Source organism: Marmota monax, unplaced genomic scaffold (genome assembly GCF_021218885.2).
Source record: "Marmota monax isolate L192 unplaced genomic scaffold, Marmota_monax_Labrador192_F-V1.1 WCK01_AAM20220418_F8-fsc00024, whole genome shotgun sequence".
NCBI classification, from domain to species: domain Eukaryota; kingdom Metazoa; phylum Chordata; class Mammalia; order Rodentia; family Sciuridae; genus Marmota; species Marmota monax.
The window spans coordinates 24,690,845-24,713,121 of NW_026695224.1; the positions used below are offsets into that span (position 1 = coordinate 24,690,845).

The 22,277-nt window shown below is 55.4% G+C and overlaps 1 protein-coding gene across 4 annotated transcripts in view; it reads left to right on the forward strand.

Annotated features, from left to right (window-relative positions):
- Positions 1-22,277, forward strand: part of Vac14 (VAC14 component of PIKFYVE complex) — a 102,729-nt gene that overhangs the window by 73,184 nt on the left and 7,268 nt on the right. For 3 of the 4 annotated variants that reach the window (XM_046434628.2, XM_046434629.2, XM_046434626.2), the window contains exons 15-17: positions 18,204-18,378; positions 19,735-19,865; positions 21,027-21,106. In XM_046434628.2, coding sequence (XP_046290584.1) covers positions 18,204-18,378; positions 19,735-19,865; positions 21,027-21,106 — 386 coding nt within the window. The remainder of the gene's footprint in view (positions 1-18,203; positions 18,379-19,734; positions 19,866-21,026; positions 21,107-22,277) is intronic. The other variant, XM_046434627.2, reaches the window with a different exon arrangement.

Sequence of the window (22,277 nt, forward strand, 5' to 3'; positions counted from 1 at the left end):
GTTAAACACACACTGTAGCTTCTTTTGTGGCAGTGCTGGGGATCAAACCCAGGGCCTTGTGCATGCTGGCAGCCAGTTGGCCACTGAGCCAAACCCCCACCACCCCTGAGAACAAACCCTGCTCAAGTGCAAAATGAAGCAGTCACTACCTTGCCCTGCTCTCTGCAAGGATTAAGTGACATGACATGGGAAATGCCTAGCGGAGAGGCTGGTGCAGGGTAACTGGGAAGTGTCAGGGGCAGCCACCACGATGGTGACTGCAGTAGGAGCATAAGTGACAAGCTGAGAGGGGGCCCAGAGATGGATATGGTCACAGAACTGAGCTTGGCATCCTCGCTGCCTCGGCTGCCAGGAAGCAGGCGTTCAGGGCTGACACACCTTCTTCTGTTTTAACAGAGAGAGAGAGAGCTCTTGAGCCACTGAGTCCTCATTAAATGGAGTCTGAACCCTGGCATGCTCCCATCCTCTGTACCTGCTCCCCACTTAACTAACTCTGCCCTTGGGCAGAGCTGACCAGTTCTGAGTGGTGCATGACAGAAAACCAATTATCAGTGTCACATTAAAAAAATAATAAAGGTAGTATACGGACAGAGGCAGGCATGGCCCATTAAAAACTCCCAAGTCCAAGCAAGGCTAGAGTTCACCTCCTGTCCTCACGACTGGGTCTCCCTTTCCCCACTCCACAGCTGGCTCCTCTTCCTCTTGTGTCAGCCACATTCTTGCTCAGGCCACCCACTGTGTGGCAGGATGGCTCACTCCTGTTCTCTCAACATCCCAACTCCAGGCCTATCACGGTGGCTATAGGAGGATAGAGAAGGGTGAAGTGGTACAGATGGCCCAGCGACCTTCCCAGAGACCACATGAGAGCAGACAGGGAGGACATGGCCAGTGGGTATGGGCAGCATGAGAGGAATCCCATGGTCCTCCTAGCTAATCCCCCCCATAGGCTGCTTCCGTGCTTGGCAGGATGGTCCAAGCATCTTCCCTTGTCATGTGTGGAGTTAGGGGTGGATGCAGCCAGCACCTCCCAGCAGGACCCATTCTATGTCCCCTCTCCACATGTGTGCACCCAGATGGTAACCATGGGGCCATCACTGAAGAGAGACCAGGAGAGTTTTTCAGACAGACAGACAGTGGCCAAAAGGGTCCTTCGGGATCAGGTCCTTAAGCATAGGAGGAAATTGAGGCTCTTTTTCCAGTAACTACTCTCCATTTCCACCTTTGCATGGAGTCATGGCCTGGACCAACCCGGGCCTAGCCTCCACAATCCTGAGAGGAGGTCTTTTGAGTGTGGTGGGAGCATCTTAGAGGCAGGTGGAGTGCCAGGGAGTTTATATGAAGGAGCTCACCTAGCCAGGGGGCAGATATTCCCTAGACACAGCTGTCCATTCCGTGAATGCTCTGGAGGCCTGGGATGGGCTGGGCCCCACGCCAGCCAGGACACACAGAGGGACTGAGAGCGGTGGCTCCTGCTGGCACAAAGGTGGCAGTTCAGTGGGATAGGCGGACAGGTGACAAGTAAAAAAGAAACATGTGACCCAGTGTTGTGATTCCTGCCCTGAAGGAAATGCCAGTCTGGGAGTGAGGGGTGCTCAGGTTCAGGCTGTGGAAAGGGGTGCCCCACAGCTCAGTGGAGCCAGGAAGCTGTGACCTGGATCTGATGTTTTCTCAAAGCATAAAAGTGCCCTAGTTTTCCCTCTCCTCAGGCTCTGCTGAAGCTACGCCAAGAACTGGCTCTTAAAGGCTGCCTGAAATGTGGTTTGGAGCCAAAAATCTATAGAGCCAGTGCATTTGTGACCTTGTCGAAAATGCTTACCGAGGAAAAGCAAGGGGTGGGATTTGGGGTGTTGTTTGTTGTGGTTTAATTTAAGAAAAAAAAATAATAACATTTGGTTCCTCCACGTTCCCATGCCTACCCTCACCCCTTTCCTGCCTGGCACATTCCACACCACACAGCCTGCCCTGGCCCCACAGCATTTGTGTCTTCCTCTCGTATACACCCTCCCCCACCTCCAGTCCCTTACCATCCCCCATGCGTCAGCAATGAAAAATACCAAGTGGGTAAAAATAAGGAGCCCGGTGATAGCCCTGGAAATTAGGCCACAGCTGTCAGGCCGGGCAAGAGCCTCGCATCTGAGAGTAGAACGCCAGGAGCAAGAGCTCAGCCCCCTCCCCTATAAGCGTGGAGAAGAGTCTCGCCCTGGCACCCAGGACAGCCCTGCTACTGTGCTGGCCTAGAGAGCCCCAAGTGGCTATTTGTCACTGAGCAGATCTGTCCCGTGTGACTGACAGTGTCAAACCCAGTGGCCACCAGTGGGGACACCACAGTGGGCAGAGCTAGGTCCTGCCCTCCAGGCTTAGTTGGTAACATTGCAGTGTGTTGATGCTCTGTAGAAGCAGATGGGGTGGGGGTGAGGTGCCCAGTCCAATAGAGGGGTCCAAGAAAGCTTCTGGAAAGAGATGGATGTCTAAGCTGAGCCATGAAAGAGCAGTAAGCGCTAGCTAGGGGCAAGGAAAAGGAAGTGTTTGTGGTCCTGCTAGCCATCTGCTCAGGAGTCCAGAGGCTGGTTCCCAAGTCTGTGGGACTTGAGTATCTGGAAGGCAAGGGAGCCCAGCAGTCGGGGACAGATCAGGCCCTTAGCTGCCTCAGGAGCAGCTCTGTGGTACCCAGTGAGCCACTGAAGGACCTGAGCAGGTTCACAAAACCCCACTCGTGGGGTGCCCAAGTCCCTGACAGAAGCTGCTAGTGTGCAGCCATGCCAGAGCCTTGGGGGTGGCGTGGTGTGCACAAGGCCATGCCTGAGGTGACTGGCTCCTAAGCTCAGTGCCCTATGGGCTCCCAGAACTTCCAGTTTGTGTAAGTGAAAGAGGGCCAGGGCCCACCAGGAGAGGGTCGCAGGGAAGAGGGAAGGTGAGACCACTCATTCTCTGTGATAGCTGCGGCCATGCACCCCTTGCCCTGCCATTAGCCTCGTACAACAGCAAAGGTTCTTTAAGGAGCTTGCTCAAGCAGCTCGCTTGACAAGGGATCTTGCCACCACATCATTCTGGAACATTCATGCTCCTGGGACAGACAGTATAAGCAAATTATCTGAACTAACTTTAAAACCTCCTCTATGCCCCGGACGTCCCTGACCTGGACACATACTCTTGGCTCTTCATGGGATGCTGGCTTTAGTCAGTTTACTCCCAGGGCCTGTGAATCCAGCCAGCCTTCCTCATCCACTCATTTGTCCTGAGAGGAGTCAGTTTTTCCTTCCTATGAGATGAGCCCTTCTTTTCCTGATGGACAAAGGCCAGCCTCCCCTTTTCCTGCAGGAGACCCCCACCCACCTCTGTTGGAAGCCCTGGCCACAATAGTTGGCAGGACCTGGAGTTCCCCTCCTTCCTTCCTGCCCTTGCAGCCTGAGTGACTGCCCCAGTCCAGCTCCTTCTGCTTCTCGCAGGCCCCCCAGTAGCACGGTAATTGCTTTCTCAGATCTTCAGCTGTGCACCCCGTCTGCAAGCATTTCCTGGTTTCCTGACCCTCTGCAGGAAGACCTATCTGTGTTCTTTCCTCTGGAGGGAGCACTGAGGGGGAGAGGTGATGGAGAAATGACTGGTCCTTCCAGTCTCTTCTCATTCCTGCCAGATATACTTAAAATAGAAGGCAACCGCCACTCTCTGCTCCCAGCACCCCACAGCCCCAACCCCTGTGGCAAGCCCCCTTAGTATGGTGCCCCTGACCTGGTGTGACAGGCAAAAGGAAGGCTTGTGGAACAGCTGCCGGGTGTTATCTGTCTCCACTGCTACCGGGAGATGAGTATCTGCAGTTACAGTCTTGGAAGGTCGCACCTTTGTTTCATTCATGTGGTGTTGTGAGGAGAGTCCGTGCCTCTCTTCGTATGCGCACGACCCCAAGTCCTTCCCAGCCAGCTGACAGTGTCCAGGCAGGAAACAGCAACCATCAAAAGATGCTCCCACAGGCCAAGCATGCAGCCAGGAGAGGAGAGGCCTGGCCGGCTGGTGGGAGTGCCTGCAGCAGCTCTGAGGGGCAGCACCATCCTTCCCACAGTAATATGACCTTGGAGGTGAAATCTCCCTGGGATGTCACCACCTATGACCGCATCCTGTAATTGCCCCCACCTGCTGTCTATCCCTCCTGCTTACCCTTGACTTGGCCCTGTCCTACCCCTCAGAGAGGACTTCTGTACAGGCAGCCCAAGACCCTTTGGAAGAGGACAGTTGCATGAGACAAAGGTGATATTTAAATGGCACCCGGAAGGGCAGCCTTCCAGGGTAGAGCTGTGGTCATTGAGACCCTCAGATCCCACTGTATGCAAGTGGCAGCTGCATTTGCAGTAGCCAGGCCAGCGTGTAAGGCAGTGTTTCTGCTCCAAGTGAAGCTTCATCTCCATTGATAAGACGTTCCTCATCTGGCGGTTCTATTTCAAGAGAAGGCCTCCCTGTAGTAGGCACTCCTGCCTCCGAGTGGAGCCAGGCCTTCTTTCCTACTCGTATTATGCTAATCACTCCTTGCAAACAGGCAGACTTTGTAGGAGGTTTGCCTGGTTCTAGATGAAACATACGCCTTTGAAGCAAAGAGCCACAGTAGCTAAAAATATCATTTCCCGGCTGTTGATCCTCTCATTTGTAAAATGCATGTTTCCATTGTTAAATCCGCAGCAGCCCCTCTCTGGAGAGGGAAGAGCTGCTAGAGTCCCACCGCCCTCTCAGGGCTCTCTCAAGTGGCACCACTTTCTCCAGGCCCTGCTCTGGGGCTGTGCCACTGACAGTTTCCACTAAGGAGTCCAGGACAGTCTCAAACATATAGGATTCTAAATACTTTCTTTTTAATGCTTAAAAGTATTGAAAACATATAAAATAAGAATTGAAGTAATAGAAAAATACGGCATAGCTTGCGAAAGACCCTTTACTACCATCTCCTCTCCAAAAGGAGCCTCTGTCATTGGCTTCATGAATTTCCCTCCAAAACTTTCTCTGTGCATTTACAAACCTGGGGCTTGGTTCGGTTGTGGTTTTCCATAGTGGATTCTGGTCTCAGGGTTGCTCGACAGTCTGCCTTGCCTGCACTCTTTCCTGGCTTGTGGATCCTGACCTCACCTGGTCCCTGCGCTCTGCTCTCTGGGCTGGAGTACAGTGGCACAGTGGCTCAGGAGCACTGTCCCCCCTCATGTAGATCATCACTAAGCCTGATGGTTCCAGTGCCCCATGTTTCTCTGTGTGTGACTGCCCAGGCTGCTCAGGGGGGCAAAGGCAAAGTCCTAGGTAGAGGGCAGCCAGTCCCTGTCCTCTGCTGGGGGGTCTGGTCTATAACCAAGTCCTGGGACTTTTCCTCTGTGGAGACTTCCAAGGACGCTGCACGCCTGGGGCTTTTTCTCATTCTCACACGTTTAATCCCGTGAAGATTTCCTGGGCTGGCAAGGAACATGTGGACGAAAAGCCTATTTCATGCATCTTAAAATTCCCTGAAAATGAGTGATCACAAAAGGAATTTTTCCGTCTTCTGGCAGGCAGTGGGGGAGGGTACAAATAAGAATACCTGAAGCCGCTGCGAATACTTGAAAGGGTCCCCTCCGTGCTGCATTTGTCCCTGCACATCTGCTGTGGCTCTGCCGTCCTCCCAGCCCTGCCAGACCCTGTGCGTTTTACCAGTGTTCCAGGAGACTGCAGAGCCGCCACTCCGGGAGCCGCTGTTTGTTGCCGGTGGTGGGCATTAGTGTTAACTAGCCCTTCTGTTTTCTGCTCTTATCTCTGTGCCCTTTAAGCAGGCACTTGTAAAGAGCTGCAGAAAACCATCTCAGTTCATAAAATTTCACAAAACCTCAGACTAAAATGTGAGGACCAGAAAAGCCCCATCATTCTAGCTTCTAATCCGGTGCCTGTCGTGTTGTGTGTATGTGCTGTGTGACCAAGGAAGCAGGATGGCAGGTGCCTGGCGCAGCAGCAGGCAAGCCAAGCTTCCTTCCCCAGGGAGGCTGTTGCTGTGAGAGGTGAGACCAGTTCTGAGGCCACCAAAGGAAGCCACTGCCTGCATGTGGGTGCCAGAAAGAGTCCTGGACACAACGTGGGTCTTGTCTGCGAGTTGGTCTGGTTTTCTTTGTGTGTGGAGGAGCAGGGCTGTGCTCAGCAGGCAGGGACAGGAGGGAAGCAGAGGGTGCAGTGGCAGGCGGAAACCAGGACAGCAGGTCCAGGGAGGTAAGGATAAGGCGGGATGAGAAGGCGGGCATCCGGGGTCTCCCACTGCCCCAGGGCCGAGCCCAGGCTTTGTTGCTACACAGCCTCTGAAACTGCTCGTAAAATCCCCTCGTTTCCACCCAGAGTGACACTGCCAGCACGTGGAGCTCTCGGCTCTGGTGAGGCAATTTGTGGCAGCAGTTCTCAGACCTATCCCAGAAGCTTAAGAACGCGGAGCACCCACACCTAGAGGTGGGGCCTCTGTGCAGTCCTGGTGTCTCCAGGAGTCCTTAGGTGATTCACAAACCCCAGGTTCAGCGGTCCCTCAACTAAGGAATGACCCTGGCTTGAGGGGCCCTCCTGATCCTGGAGGGTAAGTGTGCAGCTTTCTGGGTAGATGAGGACACTGATAGGACCAGAGATGGTGACTCCGCTGGGAGGTATCACCAGAATCAAAATGACAGCCCCTGCTTGGAACCACTTCTGAGCACATTAAATCCTAAAAGGTCGCCATGGAATATGAGCTATCAGAGGATCCCTGTGATCAGCCAGGACCCACAGCCATCAGGACACAATTGGGCTCATGCTGTAAGGGCAGAGGGAAAGGAGGGTGCCCCGACAAGGCCTCCGCATGGGGCTCCACTCTGACTGCAGTGGAAGGGATACCGCCCGTCTGTTTGTGGTTGTATAAACAGCAGCAGGGGGTGATCCCTTGGCCTGGAAGAAAGAGACTAATGTGGGAATAATTGGGTGAAATAAAGGAAAATGTGAACAGAACAGTGTGTTAACAGGAAGACTGTGGGGCTGGGGATACCCAGCATTCGAGAGTATAATGGTGCAGCCCTTCGGCACTCTCTGAACTCTGGGCACTCACTTGCCTCCTGTCCCAGAAGGCCACCCCTGTAGTTTGAAGAGGGGAGCAGCAGAGTTACAAATGTGCTTCTTTCTTCCCTGTCCTAAGACAGAATTTAACTGAGGAGCCATCGTGAGGTCACATGCAGGGGTGGGGAGGCATCTCTGCCCCTGGACCTTCAAGCTTAGTTATGGGGGCCCTTGGATGGATAGAAGGAGGGATTAGCCTAGGGAGGGGATATCTGTGACCCTCTGCAGATAGGTCTCCATGTGGGACCATCTGACCTAATAGGAACATGAATTCTGAGTCGGGGACCTGAGCTCTGACCCCACAATGTCCCTAACTGTGTGTTCTCAGACCAGTCCTAGGCTTCAGGTTCTTCTGTCCCATGAGGGGGTGGAGCACATGAGCCTGGCTGGAAGGTGGCAGGGGCATGGATGGTGGGCACGTCTGGGGCCAGGAAGCAGCATACCAGGCTGTGGCGGCCTCTTCACAGGCAGGGCCACCTCCGCAGGGGAGGCTTAGTACATCCTCAGGAGGAAATCCTGCTTAGGCGGGCCGGAGCCCAGAGGGTTTCAGAGGGAGAGAGCAATTACATCAGTGGCTCTCTAACAGTCACCAAGGAGACTCCAGGCAGTTGGGGCTCAGGGGTGCTGTTTCCCTGGCAGTATCAGCCCTGGATTCACAGCAACAGCTTTAACATGTCTCCCTGGGCACCAGGAGTCATTATATTAAAATCCCCCCTGCCCTGGACTTTGGGAGGCAGCTGACCTGGGACCCACACTCAGAAGCTGCCACCGTAATAGAGGTTTCTGAGAAGCTGCTGGTGGGAGGGTTTTTGTGTGTATTTGTGGTGCTGTGAATGGAACACAGAGCCCTGTGCGTGCTAGGCAAGTGCTCTACTGCTGAGCTACATCCCAGTCCCTCTGGGAACCTGCTGTTGAAGTCATGCCCATTGACTCCTCCCCCAAGTCTGAATTTAGGTCCTGGCTGTGAGTTGTGGATGCATTTTCCAGGCCCTGCTTCCCTCTCGTTCCCTTGGAGACAAGCCATCACCCCAGCAGGACAGAACTAAGTGTGAATAACAGGCCAGCACTGTCCTGGCCAGGTGTGGTCAGTGCCTGTCACTTACAGACGTGGCCCCAAGGTGGAGGGTGGGGTAGGAATTGGTTTGCAGATATGCCGCCCGGGGAGCCCTAGCGAGCTTCTGAAAGAACAGGCTCTGATAGATCAGAAGGCCCTGGTGGGCCTGGGGATGTAGATCAGTTGTGGAGCTCTTGCCTAGAATGTACCAGGTCCTGGATTGGATACTGCAAAAACAAAGAAAAGAAAGAAAGAAAGAGGGTCCCAGTGATACCGATGGAAAGTTGCCCCTAACTGGGTTAGAGTCTCAACGTGGAGATGTGCTGAAGCTTTAGCAGCTAAGAAATGAAGTGCTGGGGCAGAGACCTGATGTGGCCTGGACAAGGCCCCTGATCTACGCTTTGGTCACATTCCCATTGAAAGGATTTAACATACACAATGTATCTAATGTAGAGAACCTGCCCCACAACTGTCTCATCTGTGGGCACTGTTAGGAAGGAAGTGGTGATTCCAGCAAAGGAAATCCCTGGGCATCGAAGGCAGGAGCTGTCCTGTCCCAGACCCTGGCCATCTCAGCGCTTCTTGGAGTTGATCAGCGTGAAGACAACAGGGTTTCCGGTAGTGGCCCATTTCTTTGTTTTCATTTGCTCTGAGGGTTCAAAAAATGAAACTTAAACACAGAGAGGCCATACCAAGGGTTTTCAGCCTGGGGGACAGTGGCCCCCGCCCACACTGTCTGCTCACCAGCCTTGTCCTCCCTGCATCGTCTCTTTCTCTAGCACCAAGACCATATCTGGGCTGAGCCACAGGGTCCTCTGGCCCAGCTTTAGCGCCTCCAGCACAGGGCTATGCTCTGATTCCACAATCGGGCTGTCTTACTGCACCCAGCCGTATTCTGGAGTATCTGAATGTGGGGTCGAACCAAGTCACACTCACTCAGGGAAGACTCCTGCCAAGTTCCCTCCAAGGACCTCCTTGCAGCTTCTGAAAGTACATCAACCAAAACCTCACGGAATCCCCGATTATCATTTTCAGAATTCACCTGACTTCCTAGGTCCCTTTGCCTACAGCTCTGCATATAAGCCAAATTCCATGTCTAAGGTAACCAAGCCACCTTGTCCCTTCCTGGCCATTAATTTTCTGTTCCACAAGTGCACATCTCCCCACTTGCACGGGGGTCCAGCTCCTGTGGAAGATCACTGTATAAGCCAAGGATGGGCCAGGGTGAGGGGCAGTTACAACTTTCAGAAGGGGATGATGGGCACCAGCTACCAGGAGGCAGGAAAGGGCGAGGTTTCTCCCAAGAAGGATGTGTGCAGGTCCCGTGGGGGCTCGAGAAGTGCCTGTCTATGGACAGGCAGCAGGGAACGGGCCAGGTCAAGTAATAAGAGCACATGGAAAATACAGCCCAGCAAGTCCCTGGGCCAGAGAGAAGACGAATTCTGTCCTGGAGAGGGGAGCCCTACCCATGTCAGGGAGAGCTGCCAGCTGCCCCCCTGGGCGGTAGAGGAGGCAGAAGTCACCTCTCATGCTCTTCCCTGTTCTCAGCTTAGTCCCTAGAGCAAAGCCCAAGCCCAGAATGACCTGGCCATCTCAGTGAGGGCATCTGGTTTTCTACAGCATTCCTGCCCTGATGGGACCTTCCCTGAAAGTCTCTATATGATCCCTCCCAGGTACTGTGATATCACCACCCCAAGCCTGGCAGTAGCTGCTCTTGAACAGAGGGACAGACAGCTGAGAGGACAAAAGGCCCCTTTCTTCCTCGCCTCTTCCCAATCATCCATCCCATTCCACCAACCAGAAAAACAAGCCCTCGTGTCTCCTCTTCCTCCCCCTCCACCCACCGCCGCCCCCAAGAAACTTTTAAGTGTATCAGACACATCGACTGCATTAAACACGATGAATTTTTAAGGCATGAGTTGGCAGGTTACCATGGCTGCCTTTGCCCTGAGGGGCACACTGCCGAGGATTGATTGAAATAAATAAAACAGATTTACAATTTTCATAGTTGGGAAGCAGAGAGTTGGAAGGGAAGGGAGCAAGGAGGAGGGGCAGGACACATTGAAACTCGAGGGCTTTCGGAACCTCATAGGGGAAGCCTCTCCTTCCTCTCCCACCCTAGGGTTCTGCTAACCCAAAAGCTACTTGCTCTTTAAATTCCTGAAGGAGCCCACCTGTTGGGCCGGACATTGCAGACAGCATGCCTTCTGTGGTGGGAAGGGCTGTGGGCTTCTGCATTCTCTCCCCTCCATGTTAGGTTGCACACTGGGATTGGTGGGAGACCCCCAGCATCTCCTAGAACTCCCATGCCCCCTTGGGGTTGTGCAAGGGACCTGGATATCCACTGCTAGCCAGTATAGAAAGGAAATGAGCCGTCCACTGGTGGGAGTGGCTGAGGATAGAAGTGAAGGGAGGAAGCCCAGGCCAGAGGGAAAAGGAAAGAGGGGAGATGGAATGACATGACCAGCCCCAAGGCCACTTGTGGGTGTGGGGAAGAGTCTACACCAACCACTGAGAGCATTACCTGTCCAGTCATGTGCTAGGGCCCCCCTGTCCAGGGCTGGCACTGACCAGCATGGGAGCACAGGCCTGACCCACCAAGGAGCTGAGTTTGCAGCAGGACCTGTCCAGCCTCTGGTGCAGGAGAATCAGTCCTGCCTAAGTAGGAGACAGAGGTTCCAATGCCAGACAGCAGAGAAGCAGAGGCACAAAGAGCTAGATAGGGCAGCATTGGGGCCCCCCAGACCCCAAATCGAGAGTTTAGAGCAGTTTGAGGAGGCAGAAGACATCACTGGCAGTCTAACAGGAGGCTGCCAGTGCAGTCATCCAGACCCTGCTTCTCATGTACCACTAACAAGACACCTCTCAGGGACTGGTTCCATTGATTGCACCAGGGACAGTGGGAGAGGGTCAGGGAGAACTAAAGAGCTGGGACATACCCACCCTGCCTGGGACATGCCCTCCCTCCTGGCTGAGTTGTCCTCCTCCAGCTGAGGCTTGCAGGTTCTGTTTGTTGTGGGCCGGTTGGTGCTGAGAGGCAAGCGAGGGCTGGAGCAGACCTGGACGGTATTAATAGCAACTGGAAAGGTCGCAGCAGGAGGTGGCCACTCCCAGCTCAGCACCGCCAGCTCCGCTCAGGAGACTTGAGTCGAGTCTCTCCCCCACAGGCCAGCTGTTCTGTGCTCTGCTAGGGGATTTCTTAGTGTGGTGACATTGTTTGGGACAGTAGAGAATGTCAGATGTCCAGGGGAAGATGATCACTCACCTCCGTTTCCCCTTCAACTCGGGTCCCTCTGGTGCCCTTCCCACACCTTGCTCTGTAATAGCCTGGGGTTGGCTTGCCAGAGGAGTAGGCCGTGCCCGGCACCCTGCAGGCCCACACTGTGTGGCCAGCTGGCACCCAGGCATTCCTGAGCTTAAGCCTCTCCCGTCCGCCCAGGCTGAATGCTCACCCAGCATCCCCTCCATGGGTCAGAGGCCTCATCTGCTTCTGCCTCTTGTCATTCCCTAAAAAAAAGCCAGGCCTGAGGAAGGAGGGAGTGCAGGAGGGAGCGGGCAGCAGCAGGCACTGCCCTGTGCGTGGAATGGCTCCCTCCCCGGCCACCCTCAGGTCCTCGTGCAGTGTTGTAGCAATCGCAGTGTAGGCAGGGGTGGTGGGGTGTCAGCATACCTTTATTGGGTGACAAAGCCAGAGGAGTCACAAATGGGAGTCAGCATGAGTGTCACGAGCAAATGGCCAAGGGACCAGGGAATTATTTGTTGACAGTGTGGCTGGGGGAGGCCATGTTTGATCTTGGCGGTTTTGCTCATCCTGTTCTCGGAGCAGAGGAGTAGGGTCATGGGAAAAAGTCTCCCCTGAAGCCACATGGCAAAGTTGAGATTCCCCAGGCAAAGCCTGGTGGAATTCTTACCCTTCAAGGGTCCTGTGAACTTGGGCCTCTTCCCTTTAGGGCCCTCATTGCAGTTTGGGGCCCCTGCTCCTTGCAGATAGTGCTGTGAAGGAGGCCCTTCCCAGCTTCTCCCACTGGGGGCTCCAGTTGTTCCCAGCACCTATACCTTCACACCTTGCCCTGCCCTACTTCCAGGCACCCAGGGTGGTTCCACTGTGAAAGGACCTGTCCACAATCCTCCCACTACCATATGGACTTCTTCATGCTCCACACAGGCCCCCAGGATGACCCCTCAGCCTCAGGAGCCAAATGGCCAAGAGAAGCCCTTGGCTGCAGAAGCAGCCCTTGCTCCTATGGAGAGTGGTGTCCATGTGGTAGCTCTTCTGCTCTGTGCAGAACCCCAGAAGTTGAGGGTTAAAGCCACCAGGAGGTCTTATCCTCCAAACCAAGGTTTGACTTATGCTGAGTTGGCCTGTCAGGTCCCTGGAGGAGAAGCAGCATGTGGCCCCTTTCCTACAACCTGGGACAGAACAGAGAAGAGCAGTCCCTCTGCTGATTTACAGCCATGTGGCTACAGGGTGACTGTCTAGTCTAGGGCCATCCAGAGGCATGAGGCCCCACAAGGCCAAAGAGTACTTGGCAAAGCAGCTTTTGTCCTGGGCTGTCGCCAAGGCAAGCAGCAGTCCGGGCCTAGAGCTTGGTGCGTGGTGATGCTTAACCAGTGTCAGTGGTTGAAGACAGTGATAGAGGATCACAGCAGCTGGCAGGTGTGGGACAGCCACTTCCAGGCAGACACTGCCTCAGAGTGCTGTGCCTGTCCCAGTAACATCCAGGCCTTGGTCTTCTGAGACTGCCCCAAAGAAAGACATTTCTATGAGCAAGACAGCACTGTCTCAGCTGGTAAGGGAAAGCGACGACCCCTCTCCTGGGTCCTAGAGAGTTCAGGGTGGGCACATTGTTCCTCTGAGAACTCCTGGTATGTGGCAGAGGAAGCAATGAGAAGCTGCTGCTCCCAGCTTGAAACCACACCTGGGAGGAGGGGAACAACGGTCCAGGCTACAGCAGGCGGCCCAAAGGGAGAGGCAGCGCCATGACCATCGGGGCTCCAGTCTGTGTGCAAGAGCCACGGCCCCCCGGCGCAGCCCGGACGAAGGCCCACGGCTTCACTGCCAAGTGGGGAGCCCTTCCTGATGGTCGTGCCTCCTCCCTCCTGGCCACGGCTGTCCTCCTCCCCACCCCACTCCCTGGTCAGGCTGCACACCAGAGGTCTCTTACCAACTCAGCACATATGGATGTGCATCCTGTCCACCTCCAAGATGGCGCAAGAGGTGCCCTGTGTCCTCATTCAGGATCCCTCCCACCCCACCTCTCTGCCTTGTCCCCAAGCACTTTCCAGGCCATTGTCTCATGATGAATAGCACTTTAATGTGGGTATGAAAAAATATGGGCAAATGTATAATACTTGCAAGCTGTGTTCCATTATTGACACTATGCTTGAGAGCCAGGCAGGCTGCTCAAGCCGGGCTGGGGCTCAACAGAGAAGTGATGACGCAGCAGCCCTGCGAGGCAGCCATCTGCCAGGCCTCTACCCAGCAGGGATGGGCACCAGAGAAACAGAGTGTTGAAGAGAAACTTGGGCTCTGAAGCTGACTCTTCCAGCTCTGAATCTCCATTCCCCCTCCCCTGGTTAGCTGTGTGAGTGATGGTGTGGGTCCTTTCTGAACCTCAGACTCCTCTTCAGGGGGGTATTAATCCTATAACCTCTGTGCCTGCCCGGGTTGTGTGAGGAGTCAGCAAGAAGCCACAGGAGGGTAAAAATGGGAGTTCGTAACCCACTTGAATCAAATATATGAAATATGATATGTCAAGAGCTTTGTAATGCTTTGAACAACCAATAATAAAAATTAAAAAAAAAAAGAAGAAGAAGCCACAGGAGGGGCTCAGAAGCCAGGGCCAGGCACGTGGAAACTGAGGCTGCCTGTGCAGATCCCGTCATGGATTGCGGTTGCAATGAAAAGTGGACCCCCCTTCTTCCTTCCCCACTTCTTGATCCCAGAGTAGATACTGGCATCCTGCTGTGACCTCAGAGCTCTCCAAGACAGGGTCCAGCTGAAGGACCCAGACTCAGCCTCCCCTCCACCTCCCCTCTGCCCTGGGCACCCAGGACAGGGCCGTGTACCTGGTGATGACCCAGAACAGAATAGGAGCTGCTGTTCCCGGCCATCACTGCCTGGCTGGATCCCGGGAGGTTCACATGGCACGTGTCGTCTATTCAGGGTGCCCTGACTTAGCTAAAACCGTCACTATTATTCCTCTCCTTGAGGTTTTGTGACCTGCATCCTGGGAGATTCCATGTCCCCAAACCAAGAATGTCTTGGGGTGAAGCAAGTTTGGCCCTCATCTCTGCTCTCTTCCCCTTGCCACAGCCACAGGACTGGCACTGCCAGGAACATAGCCCTGGGAGCCACTGACCCCCGAGGAGCCCTTCCTGGTTCTGCCCAGTACCCTCCTGGGGCCAGGGAAGCAGCGAATGTCCAGAGCATGCTGGAAGGCTCCCCAACACTGTGCGCTCTGGTGCCTGTTCCTAGCTCTCCCTCCCCTCTGCAGTCTTGTCTCCAGCGGGGAACTCCTGACAAGGAGGTGCTGATTTGAGTGTGAATAGTGTGCCCCAAAGGGCCACATGTTAAAGACTTGGTCCTCGGAGTGGTGCTGCTGGGAGTTGCTATGAGCCTTCAGGAGGTAGGGCCTTGTGGGAGGGTCTTAGGTCACTGGGGACATGACCTTGAAGGGGATTGTGAGACTTCTCTCCTCAGTGCCTCTGCTTTCTGCCTTCTCATGTAAGTGGTTTGCTCCACTATGTGCTCCCACCATGATGTGCCCCCCTCACCAGAGGCCCTGGCCTGGTGGGCATGAGGGCGAAAGTGTAATGTCAGGGCAGTGTGCAGGAACTTGACTGAGGTGAGCAGAGAGAACGTGCTGGAATGGAGTCTAGCATGAAGACTCTAAGATAAGCAAGGTCCCTTTGTTCAGTGACACCTAACAGTGATGATGGAGAGGCTGTCGGACACCAGGCCCTCTTGGTTTGAGGCTCACGCGGGTCACAGACAAGGCCCTGCCTTTGCAACTCATATTCTAGTGAGTGAGACAGGAACCCAGCAAACAAGGACACAACGTGACATAGTGACTGACACTCTGAAAGACATTGGTCCCATTCTTAGAAAGGGCTGGTGGGAGGAGAGCGCACATCAGAGTGGCCTCCCCAGGACTCAGGGTGGAGCTGAGACCTTGGTCACAGTAGGGAGCCAGCCATGGGCCAGGCCATGGCAGAGCCTTTAGGCACAGCAGGCAAAGTGAGACCCAGAACAGAAGAAAAGCCCGAGAGGCTGGGACATCCCCAGTGAAGGACAGGACAAGCCGGGCTCTGTGTTAGATCCAGGAAGAATCCCCTGACGAGGCTAGATCAAGGGCTGGCCGTGCATTCCATAGGATGGCCCCAGCTTGTGTGGGGAGGGTGAGAGAAATAGCAGGAGAGAGACCCAGCAAGACGTGGCTGGCACTTGCCCTGGTGCAATGGTAGCTAAGATGGGACCAGGAGGCCGAGGCAGGAGGTGCTCTGAAGGTGAGGCTCCTGGACCTAATGGCCTGATGGCAGGGCCGAGTGATGGAGGAGGGCTCCTTGGGTTGGGCTTGAGCAACTGAGTGAGCAGTGACGTCGTTACTGAGACAGGAAGGGAGTCTCCAGGGACACCAAGAATGGGGTTGTGGTCCTACAAAGTTTGAAATGCCTTGTAGATGGCTGAGCAGGGCCATCCACCTGACAAGTGCTGTCCCACCCAGAGCTCAGCAGGGCTGGGGCCAGGGCAGCCCCTGATCACCAGGCAACTCCGAACATATCCAGAATCCCATCAGGACCACTGGGAGATGCAGACCAGAGATGAGCAGAGGGACACCCCACCCTCAGAGGAAGGGGCGCAGTCAGGCGAGAGGAAAACCAGGAGAGGGTCGTGTCACCAGCAACAAAAGAAAAGTGTTTCCAGAAAACATCCCTGATCTGTAACGTGTCCCTTTCCCTAGGTTCTCTGGGACACCAGGAGACCTTGGCACCCGCCTCTCCTCACCAATCCTCTTGTCCCTCCTCCCCTCAGAAACTGACGACTCATCCTCACGAGAGGCCACCCCTGCCCTCCAGCTGCTGCAGGTCCCTGCTGGGCTGGGCCAGCCTGAGGTTCCTGGAGAGCGCTGCCTGGCAGCAGCTCAGCTGCTGGCCTCTGTCATGGAGACGGCAGCAGCTGCAGGCGACGGGCATTTGCGACCATTTGTCAGAACACTCCCCTTCCACCCCGGCCTGCCCTTCTGGAACATTTCTGTCCCACAGCCTTGGAGACAGGACTCATCTAGGGGTGGGAGCATGAAGAGGGGACAGGAAGTACTGTCCCAAGTCGTAAGGAAGGAGGCCGGCTGTCACCTCCACACTGGGGGCCCTGGCCCCTGTGTGCTCATGCTGAACACTGGCATCTCACATGACATGTCTGACCACTAAGTATTTCCCCCACTTTACAGGCAAGCATTGCCCCACTTAAAAGTTGACGACATTGCTGCGCAGAGACATTGAGGTCACACAGCTGGCGGCCTGAGCCATCAGGCTCCAAAGCCTGTACCCACCCCCTAGTGCTGGGAGAGCCACCCAGGCCAGTATGTGAGTCAGAGATGAAGTGGCCCCTTGTCCATTTGTCCACTTCCCCCCACCCCCACACCACCCAGCTCCTCTGTGCCTCGGCCTTGGTTGGGTTTCTCTCGTGGTCTCTTGCCCAAGCCTGTGGCTTCCAGCTGGGGCTAGGCTGCCGACGGCCTGCCCACTGTTTGCTCTCCGTGCTTTGTCCTCTCCATTACCAAATGCTCGGGGACTTTTCCCGGTTTGGGGGTGGGGCTGAATCTTCTCCAGCCTGGTCCCAAAGCCATGGCTGGTATTCAAAGGGAACAGGAAACCAGTTCCTGATAATGCTCCCAGAGTTCCAGATGAGTTGACTGCCTGGGAGGAAGTGGACATGTTTCAGGCATGTTGCCTCAAAATGTGGTTCTTGTTGTTCGGCACGCAGGACCCTGAGGCCTTAACCCCTTGTCTGGTGTCTGGTGTCTGGTGTGTGGTGTTGCTATCCTGGGGCAGTGACTAGGAGTCAGGCAGATGATGACAGCCCCAGATGGGAGACTGTAAGGGCAAGGTGCCATGGGCCATCAGCCCACACCAACAAAAATACCATGCCACCTACCCACCCTCTCACCAGTCCTGTCCTCTTCCCAGTCCTGCCTCCCCACCCAACTGGGAAGCTGTTGCCCAGGTAACCTTGAAGTGCTCTTCCCTCAAGGCTGGGCCTCTGAGAGCACGTGGCCCAATGAACAGGTCAACAGGCTTCCTCTGAGTCTGTCCTCAAGACCCCCTTGTCCACTGTTGACATCCCCTTGCCTCAGGACCTGGAGAACCTGCTTTCCTTCACTCCCTGGGTTCTTCTTTTATAGCATGGAGGCTGTTTTCCACCAAGCCCAGTCCCACCCCCAGGACTCAGAGAAGAAACATGGCCTGTGGCACCAGTGGAGCCAGGGCTGGTCCCCCTCATGCTGCCACCCTGGCAAAGCCACTTCACTTCCCTGTTCCAGGTTCTTCATCTATACTCTGAGGATAAAGCTGTCATAAGGGCCATTCAGCCCACAGGTGCCTACCAAGCCCCTGCGTCTGCAGCTGTCCCCCCAGCAGAGGATGCACATGAGCAACACAGACCCCTGACCTCAGAGGCTTTTGTGAGGGGACAGTAACAGTGACCCATGTGAGAAGAAGTTCTCAGATGAAGAGGAGATCTGCCCAGGCAGAAAAGGAGGCTTAGGGCTTAGGGTGTAGCTCAGTGGTAGAGCACTTGCCTAGCATGTGCAAGGTGCTGGGCTCAATCCCCAGCACTGCAAAAACAAGAATAAGAATGCTAGCAGGCATGGTGGCACACGCCTGTGATCCCAGAGGCTCAGGAGGCTGAAGCAAGAGGATCACAAGTTCAAAGCCAGCCTGGGCAACCTAGTGAAACTGTCTCAAAGTTTTTAAAAGGCTGGGAATGTGGCTAAGGGGTAGTAGCACCCCTAGGAGGAGGCTCCCCAGGTCGAGGCCCAGAGGCATCCAGGGTGACCTAAGCATAAGTGCCGCTCTCCCTGTTTTCCAGGCAGCTCTGTCTCCTGTTGAACGCAGAAAACATCTTCCACTCAATGGCGGACATCCTACTCCGGGAGGAGGATCTCAAGTTTGCCTCTACCATGGTGCACACCCTCAACACCATCCTGCTCACCTCTACCGAACTCTTCCAGCTAAGAAATCAGCTCAAGGACCTGAAGACTCTGGTACTCCACGCCCATGGGCTCTGACCCCTGGTTTAGGCCATGTGCAAACAGGCACCCAGTGTCCCCTCAGCCTGGCCCAAGAGGAAACAGAGATGAAGTCAAGGTCTTCCCTGGTCCAGGGTAGAATGTGGAGGGTAAACAGCCAGCTATGGAGTGAGTCACACACTGCTGAGGTTTCTGCCCGCAGAAGGCTCCATGCCCTGTGCAAGGTCCATGTGCCCTGCCTGACCCACCAGCAGCCCTGACTTCTCTACTCACTGACCCGACTCCACCTGGTACCACAGCTCTCCTGGCTCAGGGCCCACCTGCTGGGCAAGGCCACCTCTTAGGTCAGGCTTCTGGATCAGAGACCTGCGGGGGAACTAGGGCTTAATTGTTCTTCCCCTTCTCCTTGCCCTGGCCCCTCTCCCAAAGCTGGACACATTCTGTCTCATAAAAGACCTTTACAGGGTGTTATGTTGCTGCCTGCACAGTCCTTTGGTTGAGGACACCCAAGGGCTAGTCAGAGAAAATAGGGAGGTACTTGTGCAAGACAGGGAGAGACAGCCATCAGGCCCCTCTTATCCCAGCTGAGGGAGGGAGTAGGCTGCAGAGGCCACCAGGGGCTGGCACCGTCCTTGATGCAGGAGCTCCAGGGGTTTATTCCCCGATCTGGGCTTTGGTCACCTCCCCTCTGCTCCTCTGCCCAGCTCAGTCCCTGTGGATCCTGCCTTTACCCACCTCCCAGGAGTCGCAAGGACATCTAAGCCCATATCTGAGGGCGTCTGGGGCCAAGGAGCTCAGAATGATCCAGGCCACAGCCCTGCCTTCCTCCTGTGGTTCCTTCCATACATATACAGAGGGCTTAAGAATTTTTCTTAGCGGTAGGGACTCCTCCGAGTGTGGGCTTCTGGGCTGGTGTCCGATGAAGGCCAAACATACAAGGTGGGCTGCCAGCGGGGAGGAAATGGCATTGGTGACAGAGAGGAGGACCCAGCCAGCATCTCCTAGCCCCAGGGGAAACTTCTTGGCCCACACCACCCAGCCTCCCAGACTCCAGGACCACAGAGTTCTGGGGAGGACAATGACTGTTATTTTGCCAGGGGCAGAAACGCCAGCACAAAGGGTAGGCTCGCTCCGACCAGGCCCTCATGCCACCACGTGGCTCTGTGGGGCTGGGAGGTAATGACAGGGTCTGAGGAGGAGCTGTCAGCGTTTCCTTTGTGACAGCTTGTTCCCAGCTGGGCTGCCAAACAGCTAGGGTGCTGAGTTGGCACCCTGGCTGCTCCCAAGGGCCCCCAGTTCTCAGGCCCTTCCAGGTCCTTCTCTCTGCAGGTCCACCTGGAGTGGAAGGGCAGGACCTCCTAACTGCTGCAGCTCTCTCCCCAGGAGAGCCAGAACCTCTTCTGCTGCCTGTACCGCTCCTGGTGCCACAACCCAGTCACCACGGTGTCCCTCTGCTTCCTTACCCAGAACTACCGGCACGCCTATGACCTCATCCAGAAGTTGTATCCTTTCTCACACTTCCGTTTGGTAACCGGCTGAGAGTTAGGAGGGGGCCTGCCATACTCCTGCCCCGCCCTCCCCTCTGACTCCAGGGCTGTGCCACCTGGGCCACCCCACCAGGGGCACCGTGAGGGGCGTGTTGGAGAATGCTGTTTGCAGCGAACGGCCATCTCAGAGCCGCCTTCACATCACAGTTTGCACCATTTTTGTGCAGGCTGAGAGGATGGGCAAGGCCTGGGAGTAAGACCACGCCGGGCTGCTGCAGGAGAGCCTAGGTGGGGTCTTTAAGTTGAGCTCTGCTGTTGGGACCTTCCAAGGCCACAGAGCCAGGGCCTGGGAAGCTCTGCGGATGACCCAGTGAGAGAAAACAGGCTGGACAGGAAGCTTCAAGAGGGGGAGCCGGCGCACACCTCAGTACCTACCTTACTGAAGACCTCCATGGCCGCGGCCAGATTTTCTTTAATGCTGAAAAGCAAACTAACCTCTAGTACGAGCCTGAGGTGTGACTGTGGATCAGAGCTTTATTTAGGAGGCAAAAGTGGCCACCTTCCTCATGGGCCAGGAGCTAGGGGAGGAAGGAGGGACGTGAGGTGCTTCAGCGGAAGTCAGATGTGGCTGTGACTGGCTCCCTTCAGGGTGTCTTCTCTCCTTCCACAACCTGAACTTGCTCCTCTTGGCCACTTGTGTGACCTAGAGACCGGGAAGCCACTGCCCAGCTTCACTGCTTGCTACAGCCCTGACATTGGCCTGTGGTGGGCTGTCCTCTCAGAAACATGGGCCTTTCCTGCCCAGCCCTCCCTCTGCAGACTGCAGGACCATGATAAAGAGCCTCTCCAGGCCCAGTACCACTCCTGGTGCCTCAACCCAGTCACAGGGGCAAAGAGAAGAGAGCTGCCAGAGAGGAACCCGAGCACCCACACAGGAGGAACAGACAGGAAAAGAGGAGAATAGAAGTGTCCTTTGTATGCCAGATTATGGCTAGCAAGAGCCAGGCTCTGCCCAGGAAACCAGGGCCAAGTGGGAGGGATGTATGGAGCTCTGAGCTGGGGCTCAAGCCCCTGCAGTCCAGCCTCTGCCGGCTCTTGGGAAGGTATGGCCAGCCTGGCCCAACTCTACAGCTATGCTGGCCCACTGGGGAGACTTTTCCTTGACTGTCCACCCAGTGGGGACCTGGAGGTCACAGTGGACTTCCTCACCGAGGTGGACAAACTGGTGCAGCTGATTGAGTGTCCCATCTTCACATGTAAGGCTCCTCACTCTGTCACTTTTGTTAGCTGGCCTGGAGTAGGTGGGGTGGAGCCAAGCCCAGAGACAGACTCTTGGCTTAGTCTGCACAGGGAGGATCATCCCAGGGATGCTTCTGGAATGTCAAGAATGTAAGGCTGGGGATGACCAGGCTGAAAGGCCAGCTGGAGCAGGACTGGGGCACATGGAATTAGAATTTGGTCCTGCCTCTCTTCAAGGTGGGTCTCTTGGACATGGTCCAGTGCTTACACAAACCCACCTGAAGGTTAATATCAGGCCGTGACCCAAGGCTGTCCCCAGCCACCTATCCCTAGCATGCTGCCCTCCGCCCTGCATTTCTGTAGTTGTGGGGTACCCAGGCAACCCTGCCAGTTTTCCTCTTTGCCCAGGAGACATGCCCTCCTCTCTGAAAGAAGAGATGGCTGTAGTAGGAGCCAACGGGCAGGAGCTGCCTGCCGAGTAACACCCCGGCTAGATGTGCTAAAGTGGCAGCGGGCGGGGTAAGCACAGCTCTTGGCACCTCGACACAGGCATTGCCTACTCCCCGAAGCAGGCCACACTCTGAGTGACACACATGGGGTAGAGAAGCTAAGGGCAGCCCTGCTAGTGGCCACCTTCCAGGCCAGGCCGCCTGGGCCCCCAGCACTCTGGCAGCACCTCTGGTCCACCCAGCCTAAGCCATCAGCCCTCATTCTGGAGCCCAAAGCAAATGCAGGGGCTCAGGGCTTCCTCTTTTCCATTCAGAGAGCCAGCTTCTCAAAGCAGCAGGTCCAGTGACCCAGGTCCTAGAACAAGAAGGAGACCTGTTGTCAGCAGAGTGCCCTGCAGCTGTGTCCCAAGGGGGCCCTGGCCTGACTTCTCACTTCCTGAGGGTTCCTTGTGGCAGGACTGCATCTGAGGTCAGGTCCAGGCTAACCTTGGAGAAGCCACCAGCTCCTGCTCCTCAGCCAAGGACCTCTGTGGGCAAGGCATTGACAGCAGAGACGCAAGCCTGGCTTTGACCCGCACCCATCCCAGCTGAGTGGCCTGGACCCTGCTGGTGGGTGGCTGGCTCTGACACAAGGCAGTCCCAGCTTCCCCAACTCCCAATGGAGGAAATGACTCAAAACTGTCCCTTGCTTCTCTAAAGCCATGTGGATAGTAAACAGGTTTCCTCTGTTGATCACCAG